Here is a 15,947-nt window from a genome sequence, read left to right on the forward strand (position 1 = left end):
GCAGGCTGCAGCGCGTCCCTGGGTTGTCTGCTTCGAAGGACAACGACTGCCATTGCGACTGTGTACAGCATCTGTGTACGTATGTGTGTGTGTGTGTGTGTGTGTGTGTGTGTGTGATGCTGTGTTTCTGTGTGCGTTATCTTAATGCGCAGTAATTCATTTTATGGAATTATTGTGCAGGTAGCGAACGCTGACGTTAAGTGCAATTTGTTGGCAAATTCAATTGAATTCTGTTGCCGAGCCAACTGCCGATTTGTGCAGTCCACTGATTAGACGAAACTGCGCAATTTGTCGACAAAGGCTTTAACTACGAACTGGAAAGCCTATAGAAATGTGAATAGTGCTGCACCTGGCGCAATCTTTAAGGCAACTTAAGAGCAAGTTCCTAAATACTGAAATAAATTCATTTAATGTGCCCAAGGGAGCAATAAGAAACTTTTAAAGCTGTTGCAACTTCTGTCACTTTTTGGAACAAGCTAAGTCTATTCTGAATCTGGGCTGCAAAGCCAAGAAAATGGATACTGTTGATATTCCAAACCGACTTTCTACCTTGGGGCTCGCCTGTAGCTGTTTTTTCCCATCCCTAAAACCAAATTTCTTGGTTCAAGCCTTGCATTATAGCAAAATTGCTACACTTTAATAAAGCAAACCAATTTTAAATTTACATTTGCCCGTTGTACCGAAAATATGCCAAGTCGTACATATTTTTGTATACAAGATGCGGGCTATATTTGATTTATACCCAACACTTGCATCTATCAAAAATGTTTAGATGAATAGTTGGATTATTCATAGTTTAGTTAAGTTAAGGGTTCAGCTTAAAGGCAAGAATAGATTATAATTTCTGGCTTGAAACAGAATCTCCATCTTGCACCAACTCTAAATTATCGCCAAAAACCACTTTAATATTAATTGTTTTTCTTCCTGCGCTCAGAATTCATTTGGATAGGCAATAACCTCGTCTTAGCTCACAAAGTGTGTACATTATTCATGGCCAACATCAGCTACACAAATCCGAAACAAATCCCAACCAATTGGCTCAGCTCAGGAGCAGTGCTCTGTGAGAGCTACTCTTATGGGGTCAAACGGCAAAACATTCAACGAGACGGGCCTGGCAATTATGCAGAATAGCTTTGCTGCAGGGCACACATCAGCCACAATAACAACAACAATCAGTAGGAAATGCGAAATGAAAAACTATAGCACACACACACACATACAGAGACACACACACATGGGATGTCTGGCAGTTGAAGACACTTAAGCCTGCGGTGAGCGTCAGTCGTTTGTGCCACTTATTGAGAGCACTAGACGGGATGGAGAGACAGTCAAGCAGAGGGCATAGGAGGCAGGATTAGAGACGGACATAAATCTTTTAACACTCTATATGACATAGATTTCGCTAGCAGGCCGGGCCGGGCAGCTGAGCGGGCTGCTCATCAATCGGACGTTCGCCCGCTTTGGCCACGACTGATGTCCATGCACCTTGGAGTGCCCTGCCCCTAGACAATGACAGGCTGTTGATGGGCGGACGGGGCAGGGGCAGGGCGCAAGTACATGTTGTGACTGCCACAGGCTGCTGGCATTGTTCTATGAAGTGGCGGGCACGCCCTGCAACATACACACACACACACACGTGAGCACACCTGCGAGAGACAGCGGCTCGTATTGCTCATACGCCGCGTTGGCCTCATTTGGGGCTCGCTACCTTTGGCTGTCGTTTAATCCATTTAATTGCATTTGCAGCTTTGTTGTATTCTATTTGGGGGCACGCACCCACCCACCACCTGAGTTCATGACTTGAAATATTTATGGCAATTGCTAGCAAATTGCAGTTGCAAGCATAATACACATTAGAAATGCATTCCGAATCGCGCATAAACAAAGTTACGCCTCCGATGTCCTTGTGCTAGTTGGCAGCACTTTGAGTCACCGAATAACTGACTGGCTGACTGGCTGACTGGCTGACTGACTGACTGACTGACTGATTGACTGATCGACTGACTGACTGACAGTTCGTATCGAATTATCTATAAATTGGAATTGCCGTCGCACGCCATCGATGAGAATATATAGTACATGCTTGCATGGCGTGCCGCCGATTTATATTTGATTGTTTTTTATTATGTCGGCCTGACAGCCAGTCTCCTCTCGTGTGAAATTTCATACATCATTTTATCAAATGCCGCAGATTCTCACATTTTTCTTTTCTTTCTTGCAAGCCGTCCAGGACACATGCAATCAATTTGTGGAACACAAACTGTTTCTTTGCCTTCGGTATTTACACAAGATTTGAATTTAATTTGTAGGTCACACAAAAGGGGGACACACTGTGTGTGTGTGTGTGTGTGTGTGTGTGTGTTTGTTTGTGTGTGTGTATTAGTGAGGATGTGCTGGTTGCTTTTGCTTGGTAGTCAAGTGGCAAGCGAGGCATAAAAAATGCAATAAATATTTAAATTACGATATCAGCGAGCTGCACGCAAATAAGAAACTGGGTTCAGGGCCCTTCAAAACTAGGCTAACTGTGGATAATGCTACAAAATAATTAACACAAAACACTCTCAAGTCTGCAAGAATGGGCGCAAGGGGGTGGCAGCATATAATGAGGGAACACCTAAAAAGGAGCTAAAAGAAAATGATAGAAAATGAGTGGCAAAAACAGGGAAAATTAAACATTTTTATTGCTTCCCAAAAATGAAATTTTATTATAATTTGGAATTCATAAACTAAAAAAAATAAAGAATAATTAAACAATTAAAAAGATAAGTGTAAAAGGATTGCCAAATAATATTATTAAATTTTATTTATAAATTGAAATTCTGATTAAAATATTAATGGCTTAACAATTAAATTAAAATAAACTAAATATACATCCGTTTATACATCTATATCTGTATCTATATCTAAACTATCTTGATCAAGGTAAAGTCCACAATTTTTACCGTAGTTGCCTTTCGTGGTGGAGGTGTACGTTAAGTCGGGTTTTAGGGGATTCCACCCGCAGCTGTGGAGAATTCGCGAAATACGTTTGTATGACACTTTTTTTGTTTAACATATGATCTCACTCAAATTTGTCAAAATTGAGTGAAGTTTGAGTCAGAAATTATGAGTGAGGTAGTGATCCGATGGGAACATTGACAGTGGGGTGATTTTTTTATGTCTACCAGAGGGGAACATCCCGATCTTGATAAATGTCGATGTTGTCACCAGGCTGTGTGTTTAAAATGGGCGCGTTTATGCGCTTATGTTTAATTTCTAAGTACTTATGTACTCTTATATGCTATGAATGGTATATATTGTGTGTTGATATATTTTTGTAATTATGTGGGCGTGGCACATATGTCATTATATATACTAGTATTGGCTATTAACTCAAAAACAACAACAAATTTGACACAGCAAATTAAATGTAATGTTATGATATGCATAATTATAAATCATTTTTGCACAAGTAACAGTTGTGGTTGATGTTGAGCGCTTTTCATTTTCATTTGTTACACACCCCACACCCAACACCCCACACCCAACACCCCACTCCCTACACCCCACACCACACACCCCACACTCCCCAAACTATTCATTTGTCATGTTATTCATTTCATTTCGCTTCACATTTACTTTTCGCATCTCCCGTTGGTTTAACTTTAATTAGCGCTGCGTTTTGCATTTGTTTAATATTTAAAGCCTTACATTTTTGCACAACAACTATGGCAACAACAACGACAACAACAACGACAGCAACAACACAGCGCAAACGAAAAGCAATTTATATTATTAACAACAACAACTGTAAATTCACAACAACATAATAGCAACAACAACAATCGTGTCAAGTTCAACAAAAGCTGCGCCCGCTTGTTGTTGTTGTAAATTTATTATATATAAAATTCATGGCACGCACAAAACCAAAAAAAAAAACCTGTTAATGCGTTTGGTATTTTTTTGGGCTCTCGTCAAGTGCACCCACGCGGCGGTTGAAGAGAGGAGACTCAAGAGGGAGCGCAAGAGCGTAAGCGGGCCAAAGACAAAAAAAAATAAATAAAAGTAAGTTGGCAGCACCTTAAATGGAGTTGGCTCTTGTGCAGGTCAGTTCAGGCAGAGGGAGAGAATGTTGAAGAGCTGACCTTAAAACTAAGCGCAAGATAAGGATAAACATTTTTAATTGTTTTGCTTAAATATGAAAGTATTTATTTTAGTAAATCACGCTCTCCGAGCCTTGCTTAACTCTATGTTAATAAAGGCAATTATAAACTAAACTTCAAAGCTTAAATATGCATAAAAAATTAAAATACAAAAAATAGTTGCACTAATTTGCTAATGGGCCGCCCATAATTTTTATAACCAAATTACACAAAAACAACGTCTTGCTCATCAGCAGCTACAACAACAATAACAACAATGGCAACAACTCGACAACTCAACAACTCAACAACAACTTGCAGCATCATTAAAGACCCGGGACTCAGGTCAGTTAGCCCTCGCACAAGCTCTTTGAGCTGTCAATGCGTCGCTCTCTCTCTCTCTCTCTCTCTCTTTCGCCCTCTCTCTCAGCACATAAATATACGTATAGGGCGACTACCTATGCAGACTGATCGCTGGCCGAGGGGCACTCACGGCTCACAAGCTCAGCGTCGCAGTGGACGCCGCATCGCTCAGAGCTTGACTTGAACTTTGGCAGTCGTTTACGGTTGTTCCATGCGGCGCGTCGGCAGCGCGCTACGATCTACGAGTCCGAATTACCGAAAAACCCGGTCATTAACGGCAAAACAATTCAATTGCAAAGTGAAAATTTTATTTGCCCAGTCTCAATTCTCAATCCTCAATTCTCAACGCTCGACCTCATCCATTCGCGTGCGCCCGTTAAATAAATGTGCGGCGATTTTATCGCTGCCTTTGGCACGGCAGAGCGCTCAAACCGCGAACACCCTGTTACTTTCCTGGCACCAGATACAATCTGAACTTCACAAACGTTACTTTTGCTTTGCGAGCGTGTGCGTGTGTGTGTATGTGTGAACAAATAAATATGTGCCGCTATTATCCTGTGCTGTCAGTTTGTGGATGAGCTTCGGCGCGTCAAAGTGTTGACCCAAATAAATAAGCCAAAAAAAATTATCAAAAATTATTTTCAAAATTATTTAAAGCACAGAAAAAAAGCTTTCACCTAACAAGCGACGCGGCGCAAAACTAGTTTTTTTTTTGGCACTTTTACTACGTCAAAAAAAAAAAAAAATAAAAAGCAGCAAAAAATAAAAGACATTATAAATTACAATACTTCTTATATATGTATGAGTACATATAGCGCACAGACAGAGAGGAAAAGCAAAGCAAACAGAAAAACTAAACCAAACCAAACCAAAACTAACCCAACGCATCGCAGAGCAGCGCATTCAACAACTTGTTTATTTCAAAATAAAGGTGTATATATAACAAAGAGGCAAAACCTGAAAGCGCGTATATATCTTATAAATAGTGTGCTTTGTTTCGGCACCCGACGCTGGCGACCATCAACAGCCACAAACGACCAAACCAACAACAACAAGTGGCAGCTGCTGTCTTGGCGTAGGTCAGGCAACTCCGAGAGTCCAATCCAATACATAAATCTCTTAAACTATGCTCTGATTGAGCTGCCGGCAAGAGACGTTTATTAAACAGCTGTCGCTAGCCCTTACCCCCACTCCCCCCGCTCTCGGCTAATTAGTTGGCCCATGGTGCCGGCTGCTCTCTGCTCATAGATTGGTCTTAGATTATTGGAACTGCAATATGCTGCACTGGTCACTGATTGTCAGCGCACTGGGCGTCATCGTTGCCGTGCTGGGAGCCTACTGCGGCTGGTCGCTGTTCCCCATCATGATACACAAAAAGGTCGAACAGGTGAGTCACAACAGATACGCCCCAACAACTAGCCGAGCTCAGTTTGAATACTTGTTAGAACTTGAACAGTGCAGTAATTGTTAAAGGTTCTGTGTATCTTTAAGATACTTATCTATCTGCTAATTTCAAGCTGATTCATTGCCTCACAATGTTTTCTCAAATATTCACAGCTTTAAGCCACAATTTCTCTCGGTAAAAAAAAAACAGACAAAGCGCCTGACTCTTTGGAATTAGACAGTCAAATATATTTATTCACTGTGTATACCCTAACATTGGTTAGTAGAGTTTTGGAGAGTATTGCCTAATGCATTGAAGTAAGGGAGTAGCGTATAAGATAGTATAGTTATGCGAACGTATTTTTGAAAAGGGCTGCAAAAATTAACCAAATTGTCGATTCGGTTCAAGAAGCTGGTTTTCGGCTTAAGCCTTGATTTTGTATGTACTTTCACATTTTTAATGAAACAACTCAATTTTTAATTTACAATTCCCCGATGTACTGAAACAAAAGTTATCTTAACTCAATGTTTGTCTTCTCTCTTATAAAACGTATGCTTCGATTTGGGTCTTGGACAACTTTTTTGATAGTTAAAGTTAAATTAGAATCCAGTTTGGTTCAAGCCCGGCTTTCAGTCTTGCGTGCGCCGAATTGTTAGGGTATCTCTTCTTCAGTATACCATAGCTACAATTTTTTTTTTGACATTTTGTGTATTCTAATAAGCAAATACTTGAGCTAACAAGCCCAGACTTGATTTTGAGAATTTCTCAAAAGCTCTCTATTGTTAGTTTACTTAGTCAGGGCCCAGTCAGAGCCAAAGTAACGTTTGCTTGGCAGCTGTGATTAATTTATATTGCGCACAGCTAAAATAAACTTTATACATTATACAAACGGCAAAGATCGCAGGAATTGTTCGGAATAGAAGTCAGTAAATAGGAAAAAAATAATCAAGTATTATCAATTTTTAATGTGTTACACAGAAAGAGTCTTCTCTGACTCCATGAAGTACTATATATATTCTTGATCAGCATTAACAGCTCATAATAGTAAAATGAGTTTTAATGTGCAAAGTATTCTCTTTTCCACGATTTCTTGTTCACATATTTGCAAAGTCGTAAGCTTTATTTCTACAAGGATAAAAAACCTTGCCGCATATGGCCCTTCTTTCTTTTTTTTATTCATTTGATCAACATTTTACAATCTTATAAAATATCTTATGTAACATATTCGCTGGGCCCAGGATGCTCATGACACAAATTGAGCTTCTTTTCCGATTAACTCAATAACTCTATTGGTATAGTACCCCTATAGTATTGTTATAATAACTATTCTCTGCAACATTCTTTAAAAGTAATTGTGAAACAAGCGTCCGCTCCACAAAATCCATTAAAATTCTTAGTCAAATTTGACTTTGCCTAGCTCATTCAGAATGCTTTAAGATTTTGTCACTTAATGCACTTTAAACATGCCGGCTGTCAGCGTAAAAGCTGACCTTCAAAAGAACATGAAGCTATTACATTTAAAAGGCAGCCCCACAACTCATTATTATAGCCCCCAGACAGTTGCAAAACATCGCGCCGATCTACATAGTTACGACAGCGCTTCATTATCGCCACGAATGACGCTGCAGAACATGCCCCATTTTATGGAGTAAGCCCCGTTAACGAGTGCAGCGTGTGGGCCCATCAATTTACTGGCCAAAACATGCCAGATACCAATCTATATGTAACTATATATTTATATGCAACTATCAGATGTATTCGATGTCTGACAATTGCACTCACTCCGCACGCTAAAAACAAATGAATTTCATGTATAAATAAATACAATTTTAGACAAATGCAATCCTGGGGTTACCCATCCTTAGTGTATGGAATTTGGATTCCATAGAGTTCCATGTTATTCAAGTAATTACATTAATACACAAAGAGAAAAAATCAAGAATTTATACTTGAACTCAGTCATAAATGTACGGCAAGACCGGTAAAACATGATTCAAGTATGAAATTCTTATTTCAAGTATGACTTTTCAAGTACGAAAATACTTGAATCAAGCTTTGTTTGTTACGTTTTTCACCCAAAAAAAGTTAAGAACGGAATAGTATTGAATCAATTTATATTCTTCTTGTTCTTTTATGTTTAAATTAAGTACTTATACTACTTAAAATAACTTTTTTGGACTTGATTAAAGAATAAATATTACTTATTCCAAGACCCCTAAGAGCTTATCTGAAATAAAGTACGAATTATACTTAACTCAGGATTTGTAGCTCGATTCGGGCTCAAAACCTTACGAACTTTTTGGTATAGTATCAAGTACGAAAAGTCTTGTCATAAGCCCGCCCTTTTTCGCTCTGTGTAGTTTATGGCTATATCTTATACCTAATAACACAACAAACTGTTTTATGTTTTAACACCCGAATTCTAGGCCTAAACTGTAGTCATTTTTTTATATGGCTAAATACTTGAAGTTGGCTTTAAATGTGACATCTTCTTTGGATTCTCAAGGCATGTGCTTTATGCACTGACTCAGTGCCAGATCTGAGGCTGAGGTTGTTTATTGTAATTAGAATGTGCCGCAGCGCTTTTTAATTGCCCTGCCCTGGCCCTGCCCATGGTGGCCACAAGTCGCATTAATTGTGCTTTTAGGGTTGTCATGCGTTTTTTTTGTTTCCAGTTGAAAAACCTTGCCGGCTAGCGCCCATGGGTGAGGTCAACTTATGTTTTGTGTGTTTTATGACCCATTGTACGCGGTTCCGTGTGTCGCATATCTTTCAGTTGCAATCTAGAATGGCCAAAAAAAAAGTCAAGTTAATGTTAAAGGTTGCCGCTAGCCAAATGTGTCGCCTTCAAGTTGAAGGCAGCCTTTAAGCCATTTCTAATTGTAATTCAAAATGCAAATAAAAAAACATAAAAATAAAAAACCAATTGAAATTCAAAGCAATTGATGGCCAAACGATTGTGCAATTGGGCCAACAGCAGGCAATGCCAAGCGATTAACGCGTCAGTTTTCTAGAAAGTTACCGCACATAAATATTACGCATACGCCGCATTGACCCCAGCGACTGGGCACATTCTGTCCAGCTGAACCGATGAACCGATGAACCCGCTGAGACGCGCTTCATCTCAGCATTTGCATACGAAAAGGTTTGTTTTTTTTTTCTTATTTCAGTCACGTTTTGGCGCTTGCTTTGACTTTGATTTGCCGTTGTTGTTGTTGTAGTCAAATTGTTAAAATTGGTCAATTTCGCAATAATTATTTTGTTTAATTTTTTTTGTTTTTCTTATTTTGTTTTTTTATTATTATTATCTTGTTTGGCTGCTGACTGAATTTTGGGCCAGTGTCAATGCGTCTCTGCGATTGGTTGTTGCTCTTATTGTTGTTGTTGTTGTTGTTGTGTCTGGTCTTCGGCTCTCTTCTCTTCGCTTAGCAGCTCTTAAGGTTAATCAAACGTTTTGTATGCTCTTTTCATATGCCGACTGCGCAGTCGCCGCATCGCCGGCTGCGCTGTGTGCGTGTGTGTGTGTGTTAGTGTGTGCATTGACCTTGAAATCGTTGTGGTTATTTTGATGGTTTTCGAAGATCTTTTGACAATTCCTCAATTGTATCATGTACTTGGCAATAGTAGTATATATACCATGTACGTGGCACTATAAAATTATATTGCTGGTCATGTTTTTCGGCTTTTCAGTCTTTTAGTTTTGCCAATTTTGATCATGTATTTACCTTAACGGGGGGGGAATCGTAAATATTTGTGGAGGCTTCTAGTCAAGGCGCCCACCTTTTAGTTTTTGAGTGTTAACTTGTTCACAGGGTCACAAGTTGACATACAAATTGCCGCATAATATTGGCAGTTAGGCATTTTTTAGGCGCCTCAAATATCGTCTCGAATAATCTAATAAACAAAATTGTTTTTCTGTTAGGAATTGCGGTCATTGCACTCTGATAAAAAATTCAAATGTAAATGCGTCTTAAAAAATCGAAAAGAATGTTTATACGTTGATTAAATAAATAATTAAAAAACCGAAATGCATTGCCTTGTTGACACAGTATTTGTTTTCTGTTAAATATAATGAGAGGGGGAAAAAAAAAACTGGTTCGGGTCGATGACGTTGATCCGATTTTTATGGTCAGTAATTCATCATTTCGATCATAATTTGGCGGCTAAGTCGACAGGCGATAAATTGAGAAAGGAGTCGACAACTCGTTGATAAATATATGAAATGTAATTATAATATCATAATTCATCTGATTTCGCACCTCTAGAGCGTTATCATAGCCGATGGCTCGGAGCAATACAAACGCTTTGTGAACCTACCCCAACCGCTGATCTTCAAGGTATATATATTCAATGTCACGAATCCCGATATGATACAGAATGGCGCCATACCCATTGTCGAGGAAATCGGGCCATATGTGTACAGGTAAGTTAAGTGTACTTTACCGTCAATATCTTGGCTAAATGTGTAACTATTTGCACAGACAATATCGGCAGAAGAAGGTCAAGCATTTCTCGCGAGACGGCTCGAAGATCACCTACGTGCAGAACGTGCACTTTGACTTCGACGAGGATGCCTCGGCGCCGTATACCCAAAGCGATCGCATTGTGGCGCTCAATATGCACATGAATGTGAGTATTGAATATATAATTGGGATATATCGAGATGATCTGATACGATATGATAGATAATTATGCATATATTGTGATTGTATTCTTAATATCTTCTGACACATCTTACAGGCCTTTTTGCAAGTATTCGAAAGAGAAATCACAGATATCTTACAGGGTTTTGCGAATAGATTGAACTCGCGATTGAATCGCACGCCCGGCGTTCGAGTTCTAAAGCGTCTGATGGAGCGCATACGAGGGAAACGTAAAGTAATTTTATTCACTACTAATTCTATAAAGCCAAGCATAAATACAGATATATACATATATATATATTCATAATGGTAACGGAGTGGAATGATGGACAAGCCATATAGACCTGTCCAGGCATGTTGTTTATGGGCATTGGTCAATGTTGTTTGCCTGGCTTGGATTTATGGTATTTGGTTTGGGTTTCGGGTTGATTGAGTCAACTAATTAAACATTGACCCGAATCGCCTTGCTAGCCTTTATGGGCTTAAGTGATGTACACTTCTATATAAGTACGGTTTACCAATTGGTAATGGTTCCATTAAAAGATACAATCTGACGCATGCTTTTAATTTAACTATTGTTTTGGGCCAAAGTAATCGTTCTTACGATGATGGGCAGCCGATATGGCTGTATCGATTTCAAAGCTTTTATAGCTATTAATTATGATTTCACCCCAGACATGCGTAAAGTAATTAAGCCTTTAATCTGATTAATTGGACCTGCTAAAGCTCGAATTAAAAGTTTGAGTTAGGTCAGTAACAAATAAAATGTGCCGAGTATATTAATTATTGCCAGCTCTATAAGTGAGGAGATAATACGTCTATACTAACAAACCTTGGCTTTTAAGCCGCTAGTTAGAACTGGCGGCTAAAAGGTCACCTGCTGTTAATGGGAACTAATGAATGTACTTGTATTAACTACAACAATTATAGCGCCCTTTAGCTGGGTTAACGGCATCTTAGTCAGCCTTATTGAAGATGTCAAAGTAAGTTGAACAATCTTGTCAGTTGTATCTATGTGCATGCCTTTGATTATTACAAAATTACAATTTTGCTCATTAAACTCAAGTACGCAAGCACACAAATCATATTGATTGGCATGAGCCTTGGTTCAAATTCTAATCACAGTTGTAAATATATTTTGATAAATTGAATTCAAATTGCATAGGCTGTCAGTCGACTACATTTATCAGTTATATGCTAACAATTATTTAAAGCAATTAATTATAGTACATATAAGTTTTTAAACTGCCTACTAATTTGGTTTAACACAAGCTCTAAGGCTAACCGACACGCCCCTCTATGCGCCGCCTACCCAACCGCCTATACTAATGCTTGCCGCCTCTGCCCGGTTTCTGTTGCCAAGCTCCCCCAATTCCCGTACTGACTTATCCAAAAATGTCCTTGATTCGGCTCTCGTTACAGTCCGTGCTGCAAATTAGCGAGAACGACCCGGGTCTGGCCCTGCTGCTGGTCCATCTGAATGCCAATCTGAAGGCCGTCTTCAACGATCCACGCTCCATGTTCGTGCACACCTCGGTGCGCGAGTACCTGTTCGATGGGGTGCGCTTCTGCATCAATCCCCAGGGCATCGCCAAGGCGATTTGCAATCAGATCAAGGAGAGCGGCTCCAAGACCATACGCGAGCAAAGCGATGGCAGCCTGGCCTTCTCCTTCTTTGGACACGTGAGTAGCCCATTAGAAAGACAGAATATTTCCACTCACATGCCACAATCGTTGCTTTGGTCTTTCAGAAAAACGGCTCCGGTCACGAGGTGTACGAGGTGCACACGGGCAAGGGGGATGCCACGAAGGTGCTGGAGATCCAGAAACTGGACGACTCGCACAATCTACAGGTGTGGCTCAATGGCAGCACCGAGGGCGAGACCTCTGTCTGCAACCAGATCAACGGCACCGACGCCTCCTCGTATCCACCGTTTCGCCAGCGCGGCGACTCCATGTACATCTTCAGCGCGGACATTTGTCGCTCGGTGCAGCTCTTCTATCAGTCGGACATACAGTACCAGGGCATACCTGGCTTCAGGTACTCCATCGGCGAGAACTTCATCAACGACATTGGACCCGAACACGACAACGAATGCTTCTGCGTGGACAAACTGGCGAATGTGATCAAGCGCAAAAATGGTTGCCTCTATGCGGGTGCTCTGGATCTGACCACCTGTCTGGGTGAGTGGAACCTTCAGCTGTCCTTTCTAGACTTTAAACTTTCAGCACAGATCAAGCTCTGAATTGATTCTGCATATAAGCTTCATTCATTTAGAATCCCTATCCAATTGAGGGCTTGTTTAGTTTTCCGTCAAAATTCTTGCCGAAATCGCAAGTTTTGTACGTAAAAAGTTTCCATAATAATAAATGACCTTTAAAAAACTTTTAACTGTGATAAATATGTCAAAACGGAGCCTCTTTTAATTGAGTTATTTACGGAAACAAATATTCTTCTAGATTAAATCTCTTACTCATTTTTGTAAAACATATAAACAAAGGCACAGCTACTAACCGTTTAATAGTTGTGTTTAAGGTTTCATTTTAAATGTTTAATTAATGCACATTAATCCGACCCCATGCGTAGACTTCTGTATTGATTTTCCTATCAGTTATGATTATATAAATCCGATTGAATTTAATTGACACCTTATTTATGTTTATAAAGTGAACATTTGACAGCTCTTTAAGGTATTTTATTTGTTATGCTAACGACTGCCAGGGCCATTAATATGGGCATTAATTAGACTCCCCCAACGGAGTGGAAGAAACCAGTTGACTCAGGCACGGCAAACTGTTCAATTGGCCATATACTTAGCTAGCCGCGTTTGTCACAGCCAAAATTAAACAACAGATAACGACTTTCAATAACGCAGACACTGCCAATAAAATATGTATAACGTTCAGGATTCCAGCAATATAATATATGCAAAAGCAATTCCAGAAAATCCGGAAATGCTTAGCATGATTATTTACGCCTCGATCAAAAAATTAACGTGTTTGTTTAGCTCTTGAAATCATATTATGTTTCATATGCAAATCGTTGTAGAATTCTCTCCCCCCCCCCTCTCCCTCACCCTTCCCCTTTAAGTGACATGCGTTTAGCTGCAGAAATTTTATAGTGCTAAATCAAAGTTGTCTTCTAGGGTTTCGGTTTCTACAGCAAATGCAAATTTGAACAAGCTCTTCATTTAATGCCAATACAAACCTATGCTAATCGAAGGTGCAAAGGCGGCTCATCAAATTAAATTATGCGCTCGAGAAAAATAATAAAATTTCATATAACAAATTCTTTTCAAAGCATCTTTAGTGGCAATTTAAAGTTTTTTCTAAGGAACTCAAATGTTGCGCACGCGCACGCAGATCTACAACAAATTGCAGCTTCAGTTGGAAGAGTTGTGTGGATCGTGGCAGAGTTTGATCTTTATTTGAATACTCTTTATGAGGGTATTAGCTGTGTAGTGCGTGGAGAAAGATATTGCTCTATCCAGTCGGTATATGTATATATACATTCCAAATCAGAAGTCAGAGAAGTCACCAAGAAATTTATCTGTATTCTATATCAAGAATATCTGTTTGTATAAAAAAACGACATATTCCTTGTCTCCTCTTCGCTCCAGGACAAATTCAAGGATCTGTCGTTATCCAGCACTGTTTGCCTGTTGCACTGAAATGCACTAAACTGCGAGAAAGCTTAAATTTCGAATTCTCGTTAAAATATCAGATAACTATAGCAGAAAGCTAACTATCAAATAAGAGTATAAACAGTTCAATGTTCATTTTCTAGCTGCTGATATTCCATAGTTGCGTCGTTTATTGACCCATTCCCATTCGCATTTATTGTTAATTTCTTAATTAACACTTCAAGACAAGCAATTGCAGGGGGAATAAAAAAAGGAGAATCAGCAGCAAGCGAAGATAATTTGTATTGCGCATTTGAAATGAAAAGTGTTGACGGCTGGTTTTATGGCTTCTGAAGTGCTCATCGGCTCATTATGATCTTCTCGAGTGCCGCTCTACAAATTGAAGCATTAAATTCCAAATGATTTTTATTATTTCTTATTTTGTTTGGGTGTTTGTTAGCTCGCCGCACGTTTCAGACTTGAGATTCTTGCCGCATTTTAATTGGCAAAACGTGAGTAAACAGTTTCAATAATGATCAGCAGCTGGAAATATTTGTCTTTGATATTTGCTATGCCCACCAAATGAGGAAATTCTCCAACAAATTGGTCCAGTGCTAATACTAAATAAATAAATATTAAATATAATAAATAAACGCAGACATTACTTCCGTGCTAAAGAATTATTATTGCCGAGTCGGCCTACAGATCCATTGAACTTTACTTGTAAAATGTAAAATTAATATATAAAGGTGATTCGAATATATTTTTACGACTAGCTGGTCGAATAATCCTGTTTTGTGTTTTGTAAACAATATTTAACAACTGCATCGGCATTTTAATTATAATATCATGCAAATCTTAAAACCATATAACACTTATAAATGCAATTATTCCCATCACAGATGCGCCCGTCATCTTGACGCTGCCTCACATGCTGGGCGCCTCGAATGAGTACAGGAAAATGATACGAGGTCTCAAGCCAGATGCCAAGAAACACCAGACCTTTGTCGACGTGCAAACGGTGAGCGATCCTTGACACCAAAATAAGTTTTAAAATAAAATAAAGTTAATGTCTTAAATATTGAATTATAATGATACAGTTGACGGGCACGCCGCTGCAGGGTGGCAAGAGGGTGCAGTTCAATATGTTTCTGAAGAGTATAAATCGCATTTCCATCACGGAGAATCTGACGACGGTGCTGATGCCCGCCATTTGGGTGGAGGAGGTCAGTAAAAAGCTACTCTTTCACACAGCTATCGAGCATACCCTACAGCTAACTTTTTACAGGGTATACAACTAAATGGTGAGATGGTGAAATTTTTCAAAAAGAAACTCATCAACACGCTCAAAACGCTGGACATCGTACACTGGGCGGGCCTGTGCGGCGGCATGGGCGTGGCAGTTCTCAGCCTCCTCTATTACACATACCAGAGGGGACGGCCCGCAAAGGCGCCCGTCAAGCAGGTGGCCTGAGGAGGAGGATGTGAAATGATGGTATTTTATTATTATTGAAAAGAGAGAAACAAATATTACTATTATTGTTATTATTATATTATAATATGGATGTAACAACACTCGACACGAATTGTTCACGAATTTTTGTATATAATTTATTGTTTAAATGTGATTTTATTATATTGTGATTTAGCGCGTACTAAAAACTATGTTTAAACTAAAAACCAAAACAAAACTGTTAATTAATTTGTTTAATTTTAATAGAAGTTCTAGGAATATGTAAGCTCTTGACGTACTTAATTAGATTCTTCCTAGAAACTTTTAACGAAATTGAATTTATTTAACAATCACTTCCAA

The 15,947-nt window shown here is 39.2% G+C and overlaps 1 protein-coding gene across 3 annotated transcripts; it reads left to right on the plus strand.

Annotated features, from left to right (window-relative positions):
• Positions 1 to 5,226: 5,226 nt before the first annotated feature.
• Positions 5,227 to 15,832, plus strand: Snmp2 (Sensory neuron membrane protein 2). 3 transcript variants are annotated; one of them, XM_064688723.1, is made up of 10 exons: positions 5,227 to 5,871; positions 10,134 to 10,291; positions 10,350 to 10,497; positions 10,609 to 10,741; positions 11,442 to 11,494; positions 11,934 to 12,194; positions 12,263 to 12,695; positions 15,037 to 15,155; positions 15,235 to 15,360; positions 15,423 to 15,832. In XM_064688723.1, the coding sequence occupies exons 1-10, from the start codon at positions 5,761 to 5,763 to the stop codon at positions 15,606 to 15,608; spliced, it is 1,728 nt and encodes a 575-aa protein (XP_064544793.1). In that variant the 5' UTR covers positions 5,227 to 5,760; the 3' UTR covers positions 15,609 to 15,832. The 3 variants fall into 3 exon arrangements, with proteins under 3 accessions (XP_064544793.1, XP_064544794.1, XP_064544795.1); XM_064688724.1 differs by lacking the exon at positions 11,442 to 11,494 and having other exon boundaries at positions 5,228 to 5,871; positions 10,609 to 10,746; XM_064688725.1 differs by lacking the exons at positions 10,609 to 10,741; positions 11,442 to 11,494 and having other exon boundaries at positions 5,228 to 5,871.
• Positions 15,833 to 15,947: the final 115 nt, after the last annotated feature.

Source organism: Drosophila montana, unplaced genomic scaffold, assembly GCF_035044405.1.
Source record: "Drosophila montana isolate Dmon_TW-CO22-7 unplaced genomic scaffold, ASM3504440v1 contig_3213_1, whole genome shotgun sequence".
In the NCBI taxonomy this organism is placed as follows: domain Eukaryota; kingdom Metazoa; phylum Arthropoda; class Insecta; order Diptera; family Drosophilidae; genus Drosophila; species Drosophila montana.